At 39.5% G+C, this 21,230-nt stretch overlaps 1 protein-coding gene across 15 annotated transcripts in view; it reads right to left on the reverse strand.

Annotated features, from left to right (window-relative positions):
- Mllt10 (MLLT10 histone lysine methyltransferase DOT1L cofactor) overlaps positions 1-21,230 on the reverse strand; it is a 149,616-nt gene that overhangs the window by 77,048 nt on the left and 51,338 nt on the right. For 14 of the 15 annotated variants that reach the window (XM_029473556.2, XM_085835157.1, XM_085835155.1 and 11 more), the window contains 3 exons: positions 14,091-14,194; positions 12,403-12,496; positions 9,999-10,094 (listed from right to left, as the gene is read on the reverse strand). In XM_029473556.2, coding sequence (XP_029329416.2) covers positions 9,999-10,094; positions 12,403-12,496; positions 14,091-14,194 — 294 coding nt within the window. The remainder of the gene's footprint in view (positions 1-9,998; positions 10,095-12,402; positions 12,497-14,090; positions 14,195-21,230) is intronic. The other variant, XM_085835156.1, reaches the window with a different exon arrangement.

A 21,230-nucleotide genomic window follows, 5' to 3' on the forward strand; every position in this document is an offset into this window, starting at 1 on the left:
GTCCTTTCTTTTCTATTACCTCTGATGGGTGGTGGGCTAGAATGGAAGTTAAAGCATTTAAGACCCATCATTAAAAATAGACAATTAAAAATTAAAGGTACGGGCATTCTGCGCAGCAACAGCAGCAGCAGCAGCAGCGGACACAGCTAGCAGGTCGGCTGCAGAGGAGGGTTGCAGTGTGGAGAAAAATTCAAAGCATTACCACTAAAATCAGGGACAAGACAAAGGTGTTCACAGCTTTCTCTGACTCAATACAGTCCTTAAAGCCTTAGCTTGAGCAAAAAGAAAAGGAGGGTGGGGAGGAGGAGGAAGAAGAAAAATAAGGTAGGAGAGAATACAAATCCAAGGGAAAAGTCAAAGTATATTTACTTACTGATGGTATGATTCTATTTATGAATCCAAAGACACCAGCTGAAAAAGTCTTAGATTTGCTAAATTGTCAGCAATGTGGAAAGCAACAAAAGGAAATTAACAAACAGGTTAACGCCCTTACTGTTTACAAAATCTGAGAAGGTAGACCAGTTGGTAAAATGCTTGCCACACAAGCATGAAAACCTGAGTCCCATTTCACATAGGTGCCATATGAACAAATCAGAGATGCCTCAGAAGCATGCCTCAGAAGCAACACTCAAGGTTGATCTCTGGCCTGCACACATGCATATGTGAGCGCTCTCTCTCTCTCTCTCTCTCTCTCTCTCTCTCTCTCTCAAACACACACACACACACAGGGGGAAGGGGTGGGAGACTAACTCATCAAAATGAGAAGGGGCATGTTGGGTAGAAACTTAAGAGACAAGGCAGGGAAAGTTGAGGATAATAGTGCACACATGTCAAGCAACGCAGGAATAGAGAACCCAAATACAAACTCACCTAATATTTGTCCAAGAGGGTAAAAACATACAATGGACAATAGATTTTATAATCTTCAACAAATGTGCCAGAAAAACTGGATACCCATATGCAGACAAAACTAGACTGTTACCTCTTCTTTCCCTATATAAAATTCATCTACAAATGTATGGAATGCCTTAAGCTAGGATCTAAAACTCTGAAACTGTTAGAAAGCTAAACCAGGTGAGCATGGTGAATCCCAACCCTGGGGAAGGGCTGAGGCAGGGACAAGTCTAGACAGGCATCCTTGTCTCCATGGAGTTCCAGGGTAGCCAAAGCTACATAGAGAAACCCTGCCTCAAAAGAGAAGTAGGGAGCAAGAGCACATTTCAAGATATAGGAATGGATAAGAACTTTCCACATAAAATGCTAGAAACTCAAGGAACTAGACCAACAACTGACAAGTGGGAACTCATTAAATTAAAAGATTCTGCAGTTATTCAAGTGAAGGGACAGTCTACATAATGAGAGATGATCATTACTAGGTATACATCTGACAGGATTACTACACAGAACTCAAAAACTGGTGGGCTGGAAAGAAGGCTCTTAAGTTTAAGAACACTTGCTCTTGCAGAGGACTCAGGTTTGATTCCCATTACCCACTTGGCAATTCTAACTCCAGTTTCAGGGATCTGAAGCCCTTATCTGACTTCTGAGGACACAAGGCAAACACATGGGGGGGGGGGTTATATATACTCATATAGATAAAATAAACTTTTTTCAAAAAGCTAAATAACAAGAATTCAAACAACCCAATCACTACAAGGGCTAATACAAAATCCAATACTCAAATGATAAAGTACAGGTAGCCAAAAAAAGAGTGTTCAGCCTAACTAGCCAATAGAGGAATACAAATAACTAATTTAAATAATTAAAATTAAATTGATAAACTATCTCACCCAAGTCAGAATGGCAATCATTTAGAAAACAAACAGGCAAAACACCTATATTTGTGAAATAAAAAGGAAATTAAAAGTACTACAAATGCTGGCAAGAAAATGAACAAAGTAAACCTTTATAGACTACTAATGTAAATATAAACTAGTTCAAACACTACATATATCAGTATGGAGGTTCTGCAAAATTCAACACACACACATCACATCACCAACACTGCCACTGCCACCACCACAACCATCCCCGGGCTGGACAGATGGCTCAGTGGTTAAGAGCACCGCTTGCTCTTCCAAAGGTCCTGAGCTCAGTTCCCAGCAACCACATGGTGGCTCACAACCATCTGTAGCGGGATCTGATGCCCTCTTCTGGTGTGTCTCAAGACAGCGACAGTGTACTCACATACATGAAATAAATATATAAATCGAGAGGGAGGGGGAGAGAGAGTGAAAGAGAGAGGGGGAGAGGGAGAAAGAGAGGGAGGGAGAGGGTGAGAGAGACAGGGGGAGAGGAAGAGAGAGAAGGAGGGAGGGGGTGAGAGAGGAAGGGGGAGAGAGGGGGATGGGGAGAGAGGGGAATGGGGAGAGAGAGGGAGGGGGAGAAATAGAAAAGAAAAAACCTGGTTGTTCCTTTAAAAATAAAGAAAAGAAAATTCAACACCCCCACCCCCCACCCCAAACTACCATACTACCCAGCTATGCCACTCCTGGGTATTTTCCCAAAGGAATTCATATTAACATATCAGAAATACTTGTACATCAATTATTTATTCCAAAAGTACTCATAACAGCTACGTTATGGAATCAACCTAAGTTTCCATTAACAGACAAATTGAGGAAATATCTATGTATACATAGAATTTTTCCCAGTCATAAAGAAAAGCAGTTATGCTGTTGGCAAGAAAATGGCTACATTACAGGGAATCATATTAAACAAACTTAGTCTCAAAGTCAAATATTATGTTCTCTCTCATTTGTGGTTCCTAGATTTTATAGACATGCATTTTTATTAAAATCTATAATGTGAAAATTAAAACAAGAGGACTTAGCCGGAGCGAGTGGAAAGGAAGTACAGAGGTTCAAAGTGGATACAGTATGAAAATGACCTCATGTAACCCAGTAGCACACACAGCAAATACTAATCAAAGTGTTTTTTTAAGTTATCAGCTAAGATGCTCACATAGCCAAATAAAGGTAATGGTTTAGTATTCTCTGTAGTACTGCTGCCACTTTAAATCTACCATTATAGAAAAATCATTAGTTATGCATATTAGTGCAAACATGTGCAGACACTGTGGAAATATGGCAGCTCGTCAGAAAGTAAGAAACTCGTCTACCTCAAGATCCAGGTATAGCACTCTTTTTTTTTTTTTTTAATATTTATTTATTATATGTAAGTACACTGTAGCTGTCTTCAGACAATCCAGAAGAGGGAGTCAGATGTCATTAAGGATGGTTGTGAGCCACCATGTGGTTGCTGGGATTTGAACTCTGAACCTTCGGAAGAGCAGTCAGGTGCTCTTACCCACTGAGCCATCTCTCCAGCCCCCCAGGTATAGCACTCTTAAGCACATACCCAAGACACTCTACAAAGACATCTATACCCAAGACATCCTACCTCAAGGACATTTGCTAAACCATGTTCACTGTGGCTTTATTCATAAAAGCCAGAAACTGGAAATGAAGGACAACACAGATCTCCCTCAACCAAAGAATAGATGTAGAAAACCTGGTACATTTACACAACTGTTTAAAGAAAAAAAAAAAAAAGACATGAAATTTGCAGGCAAATGGATGGAACTAGGAAAAAAAAAATCATCCCAAGTGAGGTAACCCAGACCCCAAAAGAAAAATATAGTATATATTAGCTTATAAGTGAATATTAGCTGTTAAGCTACAAACCATAGACCCAGAGAGGTATTCAAATTATGCCCAGTTCTTCTTCCCAGCCCCATACTCCCAGAAATGAGATTCAAACTCAAAATACCTTGGCCATATAGCTAAGTTCTTTTCTTATGAAATCGTAATTTAAGATAACCCATTTATTTTAACCTACATACATTCTATCACATGGCTGATTACCTATGCTCATGTCGCATACTTTTGTTTCCTCTTACCTTCCCAGGTGGCTCTCCCATCTGGCTCTATCCCACAGTACTTTCTCTTTATATAAATTTAAATCCTTTTCTGAATTCAACTTTATTTCAATTCCTTTCCATTGATTGAGACAGGGTTTCTCTGTGTAGTCAGGGCTGACATGGATTTGCTTTATAAATTAGGCTTGACTGGAACTTCCAAGGAACCTATCTACCCCTACCTTTGTCTCCCAAGTATCAATATCAAAAACCTGGATTGATTGATTGATTATTTATGTGCCCTTGAAAACATTTATATCAATTTCCATTTCTTTTTCCCTTCTTCGGAGAGTAATACCTACATGAGTACCTATAGAAAGGTGAGGTAAAGGGTCTACGAGAAGGATGCAAGGATATCCCTTGGAGAAAGAAACAGAATCAACTAATATGTGCAGATTGGGGGTGGGTGGGGACAGGACTGGGGGTTTCAGATGGGGAAGGGGAGATGAGGTGGAAAAATAGAATGCAGAAAGATGGGTGGACCTGGGGGGTTACTTGTGGAAACCTCATGCAGTGAAAACTTCCTGGAATGTATGAAGGTGATCCTCAAGAGGATGCCTAGATAAGGAGTCTCAACTGGCTAACTCCTGTCACCAGTCAACTGAGATGTTGGCCAAGGGGGTCGCATGGAAATCCCCAAACAACTAAGGCTGTTGCTAAGGCAAAGTGTTCTCCAAAGAGAGAGTGGGGCCCCCGCTGCTAAGGACAACACCCGCACAACTCATTCAGCATTGATGCCTACATAAAACCTTCACCCTATGTTCTAGTCTCTTTGATGTAGGAAGTTACCCTGAAAGCTACTGAAAGAAAAATGTGAACACCAACCCAGCCGTAAAAAACCTTTGACCTGTCGGCAAACCATGCTAGAGCAATGGTGATACAGAACTTGAAGAGCCAAACAATCTCTGATTTTACTTAGGGCCCACTCCACAGGAAAGAACTCAATCCCAACACTGCTTGGGTAACCTAGAACCAGAAACTAGATGTGCTCCTGGACCAGCTGCTTTATCCAGTCATCACCAGAGAAGCTTCCTCTGGTAGCAAGCAGATGGGACCAGATACAGATACCCAGAAATTATGTGGAGATTTTGTAGGCCTTCTCTGCTCCCTTCCCTGATGATAATGGACTGAACCTCTGAACCTGGAAGCCAGCCCCAATAAAATGTTGTCCTTAATAAAAGTTGCCTTGGTGTCTTTTCACAGCTATAAAACCTAAGGCCATAAGCTTTGGCCCATTCTCCAACAGCTCCTAATTTACTTAACCCATTCAAACTATTTTATGTCTTCCACATGGCTAATTATCTCTCCTCAGCTTCATGCCTCCAAAACCAGGACAAATCTCACTTTACTCTAACCTGAGTTCATCTACCTGCTGGTTATTCACCTCTCCTTCAGCCCCCGCCTGCTCCTTCCTCAGCATCTCGCTGCTATCTTCTCGTCTGTCTCGTCCTACCCATATCCCATCTCCTAGTTCCTGCCTCAGCGCACAGGTTTTTTGTTGTTTTTTTTTTAATTAACAGGTGATGCGTGTTAAGTTCAGCCAAACTAGATGGCCAATGATCCCCAAAGATCCACCTGTTTCTCCCTCCTCCACCATACATTTACAGGCAAGCACGACTACACCTGGCTTTCACCTCAGTGCTGGGTGTTGAACTGAACTTAGGCCCTCACTGTATCCCAGTGAGCCATCTCTAATCAATTGTCTCAATGTGTATTTCTGGCTGACCTAAAACTCACTATACAGACCAGGGTGGTCTGTTTGTTTTGCCTCCCTAGTACTATGATTAAAGGCACATGCCTTAATCACCTGTATTTCTTTTTTTTTTTTTAAATATTTTTTTATTACGTATTTTCCTCATTTACATTTCCAATGCTATCCCAAAAGTCCCCCATACCCTCCCCCCCACTTCCCTACCCACCCATTCCCATTTTTTTGGCCCTGGCATTCCCCTGTACTGGGGCATATAAAGTTTGCATGTCCAATGGGCCTCTCTTTCCAGTGATGGCCGACTAGGCCATCTTTTGATACATATGCAGCTAGAGTCAAGAGCTCCGGGGTACTGGTTAGTTCATAATGTTGTTCCACCTATAGGGTTGCAGATCCCTTTAGCTCCTTGGGTACTTTCTCTAGCTCCTCCATTGGGAGCCCTGTGATCCATCCAATAGCTGACTGTGAGTATCCACTTCTGTGTTTGCTAGGCCCCGGCATAGTCTCACAAGATTTCTTAAACCATTGTAATAAAGCTTTGGTCACAGAGGAAGTTCCCTGAAAAGCAAAACCTGTGTATTTTTTAATGTTTCTTAGAGAGAGACTCTCTTACAAGTAGCACCTGTTTAAAATAAATAAATAAAAATATGGACGATGAGCTAAGGCAGGAAATAGATGAGACATGAAGCAGGTGAGTTCTGGAAAAGCCCAGGAGATTCCAGCTGGAACGCTGAGGAGCCCACGGTAAAGCAACAGGTAACTGAGCTCAGAGTAAAAGGAAACTCACCCAAGAAACTATGAGGAGATGGAGGAAAAAAGACAAGGAGAAGAAAGCAGCCGTGCAGCTAAACACAGTAAGTTAGAATAACAGTGTAAGTTAAGAGCAAGTCAGAGACAGCCAAAGCTATGGCCTAGGCACTTATTCCAGGAGAAGGGTCTGAGAGAAAAAAAAGCTGGACTTAGTTTTTACAGTTTCTTTTTTTCTTTTAATTTAATTTTATTTATTTTCATATGTATGGGTATTTTGCCTGTGTGTGTGTGTGTGTGTGTGCGTGCACAACATGTGTGCCTGATGTCTTCTGATGTCTTCCAAGGCAAGAAGAGGGTATCCTTTGGAAATAGAGCTATGATGCAGATAAACAACAGTGGTTTATTTAATAGCTTTTAAAACAGTATTACTGTCAGTCAGTAGTGGTGGACATCTTAAGCCCCAGGACTTGGGAGGCAGAGATAGGTAGATCTTTGAGTTTGAGGCCAAACTGGTCTACAGAGTAAATTCCAGGACAGTATATTTTTCCGGGACACAGAAAACCTCATCTCAAGAAACAAAAATTAAATAAAATATAAAGAATGATATTACCAAAATTTACAAATGTCTGCCAGACATAAGTCTCACAAGCCTACATTTTCTTTTTTTGTTTTGTTTTTTGTTTTTCGAGACAGGGTTTCTCTGTGTAGCCCTGGCTGTCCTGGAACTCACTTTGTAGACCAGGCTGGCCTCGAACTCAGAAACCCACCTGCCCCTGCCTCCCAAGTGCTGGGATTAAAGGTGTGCGCCACCACCACCCGACCCTACATTTTCAGAAATTGGGAGGTAGAAGGTCAGAAATGAAGACTAGCCTGGCCTAGAAGAGATCTTCTCCAAAAAAAAAAAAAAAAAAAAAAAAAAAGGACACTAAGTAAAATAACCAAAGTATGCACAGATTATGAATGTTACACTTCAATGAAATGCACCCTCTGATTAACATTCCTGGGGGTGGTCATGGGCTGTTTCCAGGACACTCACACTCATACTCACATCTCTTACATAGAATGCTGTAGTGCTTGCCCATAATCTACAGATATTCTCCCACACACTGATTCAAAATTACCTCTAACACTTAATACAATAAGGTCTGTAAATGTTCAACACACGTGACCATTTTTCTCTCCCTAATATTTATCCTGTAGTTGCTGTTAGTAGCCCAGGCTGGCCTGGAACTACTGAACCTCCTAATTTATTCTCTGGGTACTGGAATTACACAAGTGTATCACCATGCCAAGCCTAAACATTAAAATCCAAGAGAATATAGCCAGGTAAAGTATGATGCAGGCCTATAATTACAACTACTAAAGAGGATGAGGCAAAATGACAAGTTAAACACAAGGGTTTAAAGTCTTATATGATGAGCAACATAGAAAGAACCACTTTGTCTAATGAATGATGAATAGTGGGGCAGCTTACAAGTCCTTACAACAAAGAGAATAGCTCTTAAAATAAATAAGTGCAATGATGGAGAAAAAAAGCTCTGTCTGCAACACTCCCATCAATTCAACTATGGCATTGCTTATCATCATGACATACTTTAAAGTCCTACTCTACAGCAAGCTAATTAGTCTAATGATAAAACTTCCAGTAGGTTTAACTTATGAATGTATATAATAAACCTCAATTATTAACAAAATATAGAAATATGGGTTGGTGATGTAGCTCAGTGGCAGACTACTTGTTTTGCATGCCTGAGGCCTTGGGTGCCAATACTAGCACCAGAGGGAGAAAAACAAAATAGTCTATTTTAGTCTTGATAACAAAAACTGTTCTGCGTTTAATATATGCTAAAAATAAAATTCAATTATTGTTTTCAAATCTAAAATCTGGAGCTAAACAAACTGAATACAATACTTTAAATTCCACAACAGTTGGGCTGGAGAGATGGCTCAGCCAGTAAGAAACACTGACTGTTCTTCCGAAGGTCCTGAGTTCAAATCCCAGCAACCACATGGTGGCTCACAACCACTGGTAATGAGATCTGACACCCTCTTCTGTGTACTATGTATAATAATAAATAAATCTTTGAGGTTGATTGGAGCAAGGAGGGCCGACTGGAGTTGACTCAAATGAACAGAGGTCCTAAAACTTCAATTCCCAACAACCACATGAAAGTTCACAACCATCTGTACAGCTACAGTGTACTCACATACATAAAAAATAAATAAATAAATCTTTAAAAAAAAAATCCACAACACTTTACAAAGGTTCGGTAAGATAGAAAATAGCATTCATTTGTGAGAGGTAAGTGACAAGCACAACCATTAAACTGTACTTATTCAACAGTGTACGTTAGTAACTGTCCTCTTTAATAACACGACAGACAAATCAATATGACCATGCAATGCTTGCTTCTAAAACAAAGCCATGCTCATGAAATAGCACAACTAAAGACCAAATGCTAAAACTTCACACTGTAATAAGGCCTACCCTCAGAAATGTGTCAGTTCGTACTTTCACATAGAATCACTTATTAAAACCCTTAATATTAAACCAACTCCTGTCATTCTAATCAAAAATCCAAGCAAGGAACATAACCCTTGTGTTACTCTATCACAAAGCTACTGCGTAAGATAAGCATGCAATTGCTGGCTACCAGAGACCTCCAATGTTTACATATGTAACTCTCAACTATTCGACAGTTAAGTATAAAGTTGCACTTACTTTGGTTACAGTAAGAAACACTCTCAAAACCAAATATTTGAAAATTTAGTATTATACTTGAAAAGGGTACAAATATAAACTGAAACCAAAATGTGCTAAAATAATTCTAAGCACTTTACAGATATAATGGCCTTATTCTCACACATTAAATGCAATCTGCAGACATAGTTTCAAAACAAGCCCATATCAACTGTGTAAGAACATCTTTCTCCATTTAAGATGCCCTTTTACCTTGTTTCCATCAAGATAGATAATTCATAGAACTTATCCCTTTGCTGTACCTCCAATATATTCTTAATCACAAATCAATGAGTAAGTCTATGATATTCACTTTTAATTAATAAAAAATTAACCACAGCCTTTAAAGAAAGTAAAAATGTAAGCAGAAAACAGGTAAATCAGAAGATTAGTATTTAGGCAAGATTTAGTATTTTAATTAAAAAGGCAATACATTCGCAAACAAATGATATATTTGGCCACTAGAAAAAAATTAGCATTGCTGAAAACTAAAAACCAGGCAAGAATATTTAGAATTCCAAGTTGTCCTATTATTAAGGAGGAGAGCTGACATGTACACTAGTCAGTGAGTGACACACAGCAGCACGCTGTCACTGCTCAGGCCATCACGACAGTCTATACCATGACCTGTCACACATGCAAGAAATCAGACATGCTGTCAATCAACCTGTAGTTACACTTTGAGTTCCAATAGTCAAAACTATATTTACAAATATGGCATTATTTTAAGCCTAGTCTTTGATTTGATATTCTATTAAGCCAAAAATTTTCTGAATTTCAATGTTTACATTTAGCTGTATAAAAACAATTTTACCTAAAAAGATTTTTTTAAAGTTTATTAAGTGATGTGCTACATAATTAGCAACAACAAATCCACTTACTTTTTTCTCTTTCTCATGATGTTTATCCTGAGAGTGAGAGGAAGAATCACTTAAACTTTGATCATATGACCTATTAGATCCCCGTTTGCTCTTTTTCTAAAAAAGAAAATATATACATATGTGTATATGTATATAAAAAAATCCACTTTTTGTTAGGCTTAAACTACTTTCACTATAAAATATTTTTAAATGTCTAAAGTTTATTTCTTTAAAAAAAAATCAGTATTTCAATTTACATAATAGAGTTTAAACACAATCCACTGTATTACAAAGAAAAAATTTATCCTAAATTTAACATCAATGCCATATTTTTGCATTTTTATTAATATGTGTGAAAATAAGCCAGGCATAGTAGCATACATGTTTAATCCCAGCACTAGGGAAGCAGAGGCAGGCAGATCTCTGATCTCACGGTTAGCATGGACCATAGAGAGAGAAGACATCCAAGGCTACATAGACACTGTCCTCCTCTCCAAAAGCATCAAAATATACCTATCTTCAAATAAGTTCTACATTCTCAAAGTTCACTTTAAAAACAAATAAAGAAAAGAAAAGTTTTTAATGAAAGACGCCATGTTAAAGAAGAATGCCTCTAGGGATAGTGGCACACACCTGAAATCCCAACACTTGGGATTTCACAGGAGAAAACAGATGGCAAGCCTGGAAGGACAGAAGTCAACACTGACAGTTACTTTATGCCAGTAGTAGAGCAAGAAACACTTTCAATACTGAGAAAGAGAGTTCTCTAAAAGTTCATCTCTACACGCCATTTATTAACAAATTAAGACACATATCAGTGTTAGACCCATGCATTTTTCAAAGTATTACTAAAAACGTTATACGTATTTCTTTTTAAAATATAGGACTGTATGATACCATAAGAAGGGGGCACCAGAACTAATTAGTTTTAAACTGGTTTTAAAGTGACTGTTACACAAGTGCAAGTGTTATGCGAGTTATATTTACTAACCAGATTGACTTTTTACAACTAGCAAATAGGATTACATCAATAATTAGTAATGAGAAAATCTAGTTGTACAAATGCCAAAGTGATTGTATTTACCTAAGGTCTCGTGCAGCCAGGCCAGCCCTCAACAAAATGTGGCAGGAAAATGACTCTCACCTCCTTAACCCACTGTTCTCCCTCTTCCCGAGTGCTGGCTGGATAGGTGGGGTCACAAACATGCCACCAGACCCAGCTTCAAATTTTTCAATTTTATAATATCTAAACTTCTTGTAAACAGTTCGTTTTTATCACCCATTAAGGTAAATCAGTCATTAGCAACCACTGATAAAGATACACACTTTTAGGTATAGTCATGCATCATTTAATGAAAAACACTACAACAATGTGCTAGGACCACTAGGTATATGAATCTACATATTGAAGAAGTAAAAAATAGATTCTTGGAGAACTATAAAAATATGTATTTTTCAAAAGAAAATGGACATAAATACTTAAAGTCCAAAGTTTCTAACTATGAGCTAGAGAGACGGCTCAGCAGTTGAGAGCATGTGTTGCTCTCGCTCTCTCTCTCAGAGGATCTAATCAGTGCCCAACACCCACAGAGGCTCACAGGCCTCAATTCCAGGGAACTGACAGCCTCTTCTGTCTGACCTCATGGCACACATGTGTCACACATACACACAGGTGGTGCACACACACAGATGGGCAAAACATTAATACACATAAAATTTCAAAAATTTTAAAAACAAAAGGCAAAGCTTCCATCATCCATGTAAGTCTGACTTCTGTAAGCCTGAAGTCTGACTAAATCTCAAAACCTTTTAAACATGGGTCTAAACATCTTTTATCAAAGTCTCTAACCAACTCACAAAACAGCCTTATTTCTACTTTACTATATCCTCATAAATGAAGGGAGAAAAATTAAGTCTATAACAAATAAACTGGGTGAGAGTCAGACAACAGGAAGATAAGGACAGTGCTGAAATCCCAAACAATTATGAACAGGAAGTCAAAGAAAGTATACATTAAAATAAACACTTCTCTAAAATCAATGCTTTCAATAATTGGTATTTGCTCTCAATTACTACTAAATACTCTGATCTATAATATTGTAGTAAATCAGAATATAAAATGACTAGTTCTTTCCACTGCCAATAAGGAACAGGCTAAATGTCTGCACTGGCTGACCTGGAACTCTGTCTGCAAACCATACTGGTCTCAAACTCACACAGATCCGCCCGCCTGCCTTTACCTCCCAAGCACAGGGGTTAAAAGTGCTCGCCACCACCACCCAGCAAGTTAACAGAATTCAACCTTCACTGAAAATCAGGGAAAACTTGTGACTATGTTCTTCTTACTTTATGCCCTTTTTGTGATGGTGTCACCATCTTTTCAAAATCAAGTGCTATTTAATATTGAAGTGAAACCCATTCTTACCAGCTTACTAAAGTGGTATTTACAGTAGCCACAGTATTGAACATTGTCTGCGCCATTCCCTTCTTCTTCACAAAGCAGCCCGGCAAACTGAGCACTGCAAAATGAACACCAAGGTTGTCAATACACCTCAAGCCATGACATAGTTAAGCAGAGAAAAATTAACTTTTTGGCACCTGAAAGACAACATAAAGGAAAATGAGGTATGCTAGGGGCCAGAGGTCTAGCTCTGCTGGGAACCACCTGCTTACTTCATTAGTATGTACAAGGTCCTACTTATGCCTCTGCTCCCTCACAAAAGGAAGGATACAGAAAAGCTCTACTGGAGTTGTGGCCAAAGATAGTTCAGACATTCTTTAAAATTATGGTTATGTTTACAATAAATTCTTCACCTCTATCATGAATAAAGAGGTATCAAGTTTTTATGTCACCAAATAGCAATTAAGTTGCTTTAAAAGTTGCATATAGAGGCTGGTGAGATGGCTCAGCAGTTAAGAGCGCCGACTGCTCTTCCAAAGGTCCTGAGTTCAAATCCCAGCAACCACATGGTGGCTCACAACCATCCATAACAAAATCTGATGCCCTCTTCCGGAGTGTCTGAAGACAGCTACAGTGTAGTTACATATAATAAAATAAATAAATTAAAAAAAAAAAGTTGCATATAATGCAACTCTCGCCTGTAATCCCAAGTGCTCAGGAGGACTAGTTGAGCCCAGGAATTTGAAACAGGCCTATGAAAACAAAGCCACAGTGTTTTATTAAGATAATTATAATTTTAAAAATTATTAGAAAAAACAAATAGTGATATGAAAACAGCAAAAGGGACACAGCTAAATCCATTTTCTCTTCACAATTAGTAATTTTCACTTTTAAAATCAATATTGGTGCAAATAAAGACCATACCTCACTAAAGGTCTGAAACAGCAAACATAGTGGCAATTACACAGATGCAACAACGCTCTTTCCTTCTGTGGGATGGGTTAGGGCTTCTCATATGCTAGGCAAGCACGTTACTACGTTATATTACTACCCCCTTTTATTTGTTACTGTCTATTCATACATTCAGTATGTATTTTTGAGGGGTACACCCTTGAACTGCGTTTGTCATGTCAGAGAACCACTTAGGAGAGCTGGCTCTTCTTTCCACCATGTAGGGTCCATGGATTAAACTCTGGTCACTGAGCTTGGCAAGCAAGTACCTTTCCTTGATGAGCCATCTCACCAGCTCTTACTGTAGTATTTTAAAAACACACATCTCCTCTCATGAGCTTGTCCAAAGTGGCTTTGAACTCACTCTGTAGCCCATACAGGCCTTGAAGTGGCAATTTCCCTGCCTATAACTCCTGAGTAGCAGGTATTACATGATTTTGCCACCAGGCCTGGGTAAAACTTCATCAACTTAAAAGGAAAAATTCTTGGCAATTCTTACATGCTTCAAAATCACAGCACAGTAAGCAAGATCAACATATGCTTTTTTGGTCAAAAACGATAAAAGAGCACTGGGATGTAGCTGGGTCAACGCTTTTACAACATCCACAGGTACTGAGTTGATCCTCAGCACTGAACAGAAAACCTATTCCCCAAAAAAAAAAAAAAAATGCACTGTAATAACCCATAGGTAGATAGATATTTAATTTCATGTTATGTAATGTGTTTGCCGATTTTATTTCTTTACAGTGAGGGAAACATACCATGTTACATGGAAAGCCTGTCGACATCCATGTTTATTACATGTCATGCAAGCACCAGTGGCTGCTTTGCTTTCTCTTCCTTGTTCATCACATATATAGCAAGTCTTGGGAGAAAGAAACAAGAACAAAAATGACACAAAAATCACAGACATACTTAATTATGAATCTGCATTTTACAGTGATCTACAGAAACTGACACCAAACTTGTTACCCAATCTTCTTTACTTAAGAGGGTGGGTTCACAAAGGCACTGTTTTCATTAGCCTTTCACTGAACTCATGAACCCTGCCAGTGCCCTCTTCACTGGCACCGAGGTAGGATATATTCCATATCCTATGGAAAAAACATGTGAGTGAACGTAAAGTTACCGCAACTCTCCACATTAACAATTAAGGCCCAATAACATGATATATTAGGACATAGGTTAGCTTAACAAATGATAGATTCTTCTTTAAACTGCAGCAATTTTAACTGCCAGTTTTTTCATTTCCCATGTAAAACTAGGCTTTCCCAGCTCAAAATCATGGGTGACCATATGACAGAAACTTAATTGCAGAAATACTACTACTTTATATCAGTGGTATATAGTTGAATAAAATAAACAGCCAACCAGAAGTTGATTATACAAAGACCAATTTCCAATTACTGTAATGCACATAAGAGTGTTTTAGCAACCAGAGTCCAAGAATAATGAATGACACATACCCACAATCCCAGCACTCAAAAGGCTAGAGATGAAAAGAACCACAACTTCAAAGCCAGCCTAGGTTACAGAGCAAGCTGCAGGCTAGCCTGAGTTAGATAATGAGACCCTGTCTCAAAATAATAAATAGCTTATCAGTTCTTCTTCAAAGGGCACATTTATAATAACTTATAATAACATCATTGAGTCATGCACATATGATCCCAGCTCTAGGGAAGAAGGGACAGGAAGATCCCTGGGGCTTGGTGACCAGGCAGCTTGCCTGCCTAGCCTACTCAGCAATCTCCAGGTTAGTAAGAGATCCTGTCTGAAACAACAGAAGTCACCTGAGAAATCACACCTAGGTTGGCAACTAGCCTCCATATATGGATATGTAGAGATAACTTCTTAAAAGGTATAATCATGACTGCATAGCAGTGCAAGCTTTTGAGGCTGGAGAGATGATTCAGTGGTTAAGAGCCCTGACTGCTCTTCCAAAGGTCCTGAGTTCAAATCCCAGCAACCACATGGTGCTCACAACCATCCGTAATGAGATCTGATGCCTTCTTCTGGGTGTCTGAAGATAGCTACAGTGTACTTAAATATATTATATATATAATCTCTTTTTTAAAAAAGTGAGGGCATTTAAAAGTTATACTAGTAAGAGGATAAAGAGATGGGTCAGCAGTTAGGAATACTGGCTACTCTTTCAGAGGACCCAGGACCAATTCCCAGTTGACTCTGCTCATTAATCCCAGTGTCGGGAGAGCCAAAACCTTCCTTCTGGCCTCAGTAGACACTAGGCACACATATAACACACATATATAAAATAATAACTTAAAAAAAAAATTACAGTAGCAAGTGGTAGTGGTAGTCCACACCTAAAAATGTTCAAGACCAGCCTAAACTACATTAGACTTTGCCTCACAAAAACAACAAAATTAGGCATGATGGAACACAAATGAAGGTAAAAGCAGGATAATGAAGAGTTCAAGGTCGTTCTTGAGTCTACGTCCATACCATCCCAAACACCCTCAGTCTCATGAGGGTCATCTTCAGTTACAGTCAATCTGACCTCAAACAACAACAAAAAGACCTGTCTCAATTTTTTTTAAGAAGAGAGAAAAATTGGGGAAGGCAGGTGGCTCAGTGGTAAAGAGCACTGGCTGTTTCCATTCCTAGCACCCACATAGCAACTCACAGCCTTCTGTGAGTCCAGTTCCAAGTAAGCCAGTGCTCCCTTCTCGCCTCCACAGGAACTGCATGCACTTAACATGCAGGCGAAACACCAGCACACCTAAATAAATAAATCTGGGTGGGGTATTTTTTTTGTTTTTTTGTTTGCTTGTTTGTTTGTTTGTTTGTTTATAAGACAGGGTTTCTTTGTGTAGCCTTGGCTGCCCTGGAATTAACAAAACCAGGCTGGCCTCAAACTAAGGGGGATCTGCTAGGGGGTTAAAGGTATGCACTAGCACCACCTTATCTTAAATAAATGTTTTTAAATTTTGTATTAGCATTTTGTGTAGACTAAATGATACAGAGCAATCACATCTACTCACAAGCCATTTTCTATAGCACCTCACAAGGAAGACTGAAATAAGGGAGACCAACAACAATCTCCACTGCTCCTGCAGGCCTGAAGGAGGAGGTTCAGGCATCACTGAAGGAAAAACATCGAATCCCAGAATTTGAGCAGACACGTTTTAAATGCTCTAGGCCCTTTGGGGACAGGCAGTGACCTACTATACTCAGGATATATGTAACAGGCATCCCCGGAAAAAGATGTTTTCTGGTTTTGGTCTTGTTTTGTTTTGTTGGGGGGGGGGGGGGAGCATGGTGCTATATACCTATAATTCCATCACTTAAGAGACAGGGGCAGAAGCAGATGGAGAGGTCTAGGATACCTTGAGCTTCACAGACGATGAGTAGGCAGAGGCAGCAGATAAGACAGGTAAGGAAGAAAGGAAAAAATACCCCTAGGGAAGGGACATACATACACACACCCCCAAAAAAAAATAAAATAAAATAAGGGGGGGGAAAAAAAGAAAAATTCCTGAGCCAAAGATCTAACAATAAAGATCTAATGATAGAAATATGACGTTCTCTCCTTCTCCTACCTTTGCATAAAAACACAGGGGGAGGAGAAAGAACAGGGAAATCTTCAGGCTCAAACTACCAAAGAACAACTAAGGCTAGAGTAAAAAGAATAGAACAAAGAAAATCATAGTGGAAAAAAAAGTGAGCGCTCACTTCCCTAATCCAGTTTTAAAAGACATAGTATAAGACTGAGCATGGTAATGCAAGCCTTGGATCCCAGCACTTGGGAGGCAGAGGCAGGAGGATTCTGAGTTTAAGGCTAGCTTGGTCTACATAGTAGAACTTTATCTGAAAACAAAACAAAACCCTATTTAAAAACTTATGATGGGCTGGTGAGATGGCTCAGTGGGTAAGAGCACCCGACTGCTCTTCCGAAGTTCCAGAGTTCAAATCCCAGCAACCACATGGTGGCTCACAACCATCCGCAACGAGATCTGGCGCCCTCTTCTGGAGTGTCTGAGACAGCTACAGTGTACTTACATATAATAAATAAATCTTAAAAAAAAAAAAAACTTATGATACTGAATACATGGCTAACAGCATGTGGATTTTCACTGAAGAGAGATTTCTCCTTAAAAAGGCAGACAGCCTGGTCTACATACTGAGTTCCAGGACACCTGACACTACATCTGAGAGACCCAAAAACAAACAACAAAAAGATACAATATAGTCCTCAACACAAGTAATCATTAGAAGAGACAAAACCCTGCCAGACAATGAAGGTAATCAGAGCCCTGCTTTACTTTGTAACTAAACAGACTATGTTTGTAAGAGCATGTACACACACATGTGAAACCCTCTGGCACTGGCTATCTTCGGTTTCTGCTCTCCCTCTTGTTCTGGAGATAAGGTTTCTCACCTGAAGCTCACCAATTTGGCTAGCCTGGCTGGCTAGCAAACCCCAGATGCAAGGGGTTGGTCTGCTGGGGCTATGTATTCAAACACTAAATACTGGCCCCCAAGATCTGGTTGCCTCCCACTATGAGATACTCACATACACCAAATGATGTATTGCTCCCTAGTTAAATAATCAATAAAAGAGTAAAGCCTGTGAATGGGCAGTAGGTAGAGGAAGGCAGGGTTTTAGTCACCTAGCTGTGGGTCGCAGGTAGAGAAATAAGGAGGAAAAAAAAAAAGGACAAAGGAGAAAGCCTCCATGAGAGGAGGAGAACCATGAGCACATGGCCAGGAAAAACAACAAGTGACAAGGGACAATTGGCTGGAATTTAAGTTAAAACAGGTTCAAAACCTGCCCAATCTAGGCTTACAGCTTGTAAATAAAATGTCTAGATTGTGTGTCTTACACCCAGAGACCCAGCTTCCTGTCTCTGGATTCCCAGCACTACAATTACAAAAGCATGCCATCATACCCAACATTTTATGTGCTTGCTGTAGATTCAAACTTGGGTCCTCATACTTTCTTTCTTCTTCCAATTTAATCTATTTTGGAATGAGAATCTCCAATACTACACCTGTTGCTTTCTGTTTTATAGACGCAAAAAATTGAGGGAAACAATGCTCTATTCAGATCTAACTTCCGTGATTTACAAAAAGAAGATTTAGGACTTTCTGAACTTATTATACTGAGTGGAGCTTAGTTAGTAGTGAGGACAAAATGGATTAAGATCTGGGGGATGCTGACATAAAATAAATGTATTTTGCTTATAGAAAGAACATGTAATTTGGGAAAGGCAAAAATGCACACTGCTATAGACAGAACTTTATGTATGTAGGTATGCTGACTGTTTTTATGTCAACTTGCCACAAACTAGAGTCATATGAAAGGAGGGATCCTCATTGAGAAAAATGTCTTCATATGATCTGGCAGTAAGCAGCACTCCTTCCTCCATGATCTCTGCATCAGCTCCTGCACACGCACGCACGCACGCACACACGCACGCACACGCACACACACACACACACACACACACACACACACACACACAGATCAGAAACAACTTGTAGAAATCCGTTCTCTCCTTATACGAAATGGGTCCTAAGATTCAAACTCAAGTTAGCAGGCTTGGTACCTTTACCCACTGAGCCTCCTTTTTTTTAAACAATGTTTTAAAACAGCTGTTTTAATTCCTAATTTTATAATGTTACAAGTGATCCTTTCTGAAAAAAAACTATCATTGCAGACAACACAATGGAATAGGACAGCCTCCCCTCCCCCCCCCCCCCGTAAATGGTAATAAAATGGCTATATGAAGACAAAAGACACAATATGAGCACAATAGGTGCAAACTGGGTAATAAATCTACACGACACTCTAGCCCTGCTGAAACATGTCAACCCCAGTGTTCAAAAGACTGAGCAAAAGGATCGTGAGTGCAAGGCCAGCCTAAGCTACATTAATTACATTGACTATACTTGGATACCTGGTAAGACTGTGCTGCCAAAACACACACATACACACACACACACACACACACACACACACACACACATGCTTACTTTATATGAAGAAAATCCCAGTTAAAAAAGTGAAAAAAATTAGGAAGTTCCAGCAATTAGAACCAAAATCCAATTTGAAGGAAATATCACACATACTATTTTATAAATAACATGCATGACTAGGGTCATCATCAATACTAGAACAAACAAAAATCCAGTAAGCTGTTACTCCTCCATGTGATTTCTTGTTTCCTAATTATTATGGAGCTAGACGTACAAGGCTCTTTACATAACCCTGTGGTGCTCTACCTAGAATTTGTAACAAAAAGCAGATAAATGCTTTAAATTTTTTAAATTATGAAGGCCAGCCTGATCTACAGAGTGAGTTTCAGGACAGCCAGGGCTACACAGAGAAACCCTGTCTCAAAAACAAAAAATCAAAAATAAGTAAATAAATAAATGAAATGAAATCTGACACATAATGGGGGGGTGTGAACTCTCTTGTAAACTTCACAGCTGGAAATTTTATAAAAAGTAGTTGCAGCCTGATCAAAACTAGAACTGCTGCCAGCCTCAAGTGGAAGCTCACACCTTTAGCCCAGACTTGGGTGGCAGAGGCAAACAGATCTTTATGAGTTGGGGAGGAAAATAACAAAAACAAAAACCTGAGAGCAACAGCCATGATCTGGCACTACCAACATTTCACCCAACACGCCACGTTCATACAGGACAGGACAGGACAGGACAGGACAGGACAGGACAGGACAGGAGCTGTGTGGGTTTGTGTCCAAGGAGCAGCTTGTCACAAAGCTACTCAGGAACTCCAAAGACAAAAGGGTGCTCAAGTTCCTCAAGTGAAGGCCCACATGCGTCCAAGAGGCAGCTAGAAGTGAGCTAACCGCCTTGAGAAAGTCTGTACCCACTGACACACACACACACAAAAAAAACCTTTATACCACCAAAAATAAATAAGCTCTTTATATTTTTTTCAGTAAGCTTATAAACTAGGTTTCTGCACAACTTTTCAAGTTTCCTTAATTATTCCTTTCTATACCTTTCTCTATCCTACCCTCTCTGTTCCCTTCCCCATTTAAATTTAAATTCTCCTTATCCTCATTTCCCCCTTCATAATATCTCTTTCAACTGTTGGTCAGGGAAGTTGTAGAAATCCCCAAAGCAATATAAGCAATTGTAAAAGTAACTTTTATTCGCCAGATGTAATTGCTGTCTTGGAGACTTATTACCACATAAGCTCACCCTTTCTAATTCTTTCTGAACTCTGGCTGGCTGGTTCAACTCAGCTATTCTGGCTCAAACTCCTCTCCAACATAATTTGGTCACAGGACATGGAAAAAACATAGAACACTTACTCCCAACTGGTTAGTTTTCACAGTTTCAAAGGGTGCCATATAGGCTTCTAGGGGAGAAAAGCCATGCAGTCTTACCTAGCTGTGAACCCAGTGAGCTATAACAATCAGACTGGCAAGCCAAACTAGTGTAATAGTGTTATGAATAGTCAGTAGTATGGGAGCAACCAATTGCTTTCTAACTGAATTTAAAGTCTGTTCCAGTAAGAGGAAACTCATGCCCAGTACAGCAAATCAGGCCAAGAATCAGGAAAATATATAGGCCCTAGTCTATCACCACTTTACTTTGCTAAATTGAAATAGTATCAAACTGCCTTCTAAAAAGCTATTTCTGTATCCAAAGACTGGACTGGCTTTTAGCCCCCATCAGAGACGCTTCTTTCTGCAGTGGATGGTGGGTAATAATGACAATTTGTCAAAGAATATGTGTCTGTGAAATATTCAGCCCAAATGGGACATGTACAACATACCCTGTCCATCCCTGAGGTTCAGGGAGCAGGACACAATGGGGGCTGGTAAGATTGTGAGACTCAGAAATCTGTGAGCACTGCTGCAAAGCAGTGTCTTCAGGGCATGAAGGGCTGTTGCACTCACAAA

The sequence above is a fragment of the Mus caroli genome, unplaced genomic scaffold, assembly GCF_978045245.1.
Source record: "Mus caroli unplaced genomic scaffold, Mus_caroli_1 scaffold_2, whole genome shotgun sequence".
In the NCBI taxonomy this organism is placed as follows: domain Eukaryota; kingdom Metazoa; phylum Chordata; class Mammalia; order Rodentia; family Muridae; genus Mus; species Mus caroli.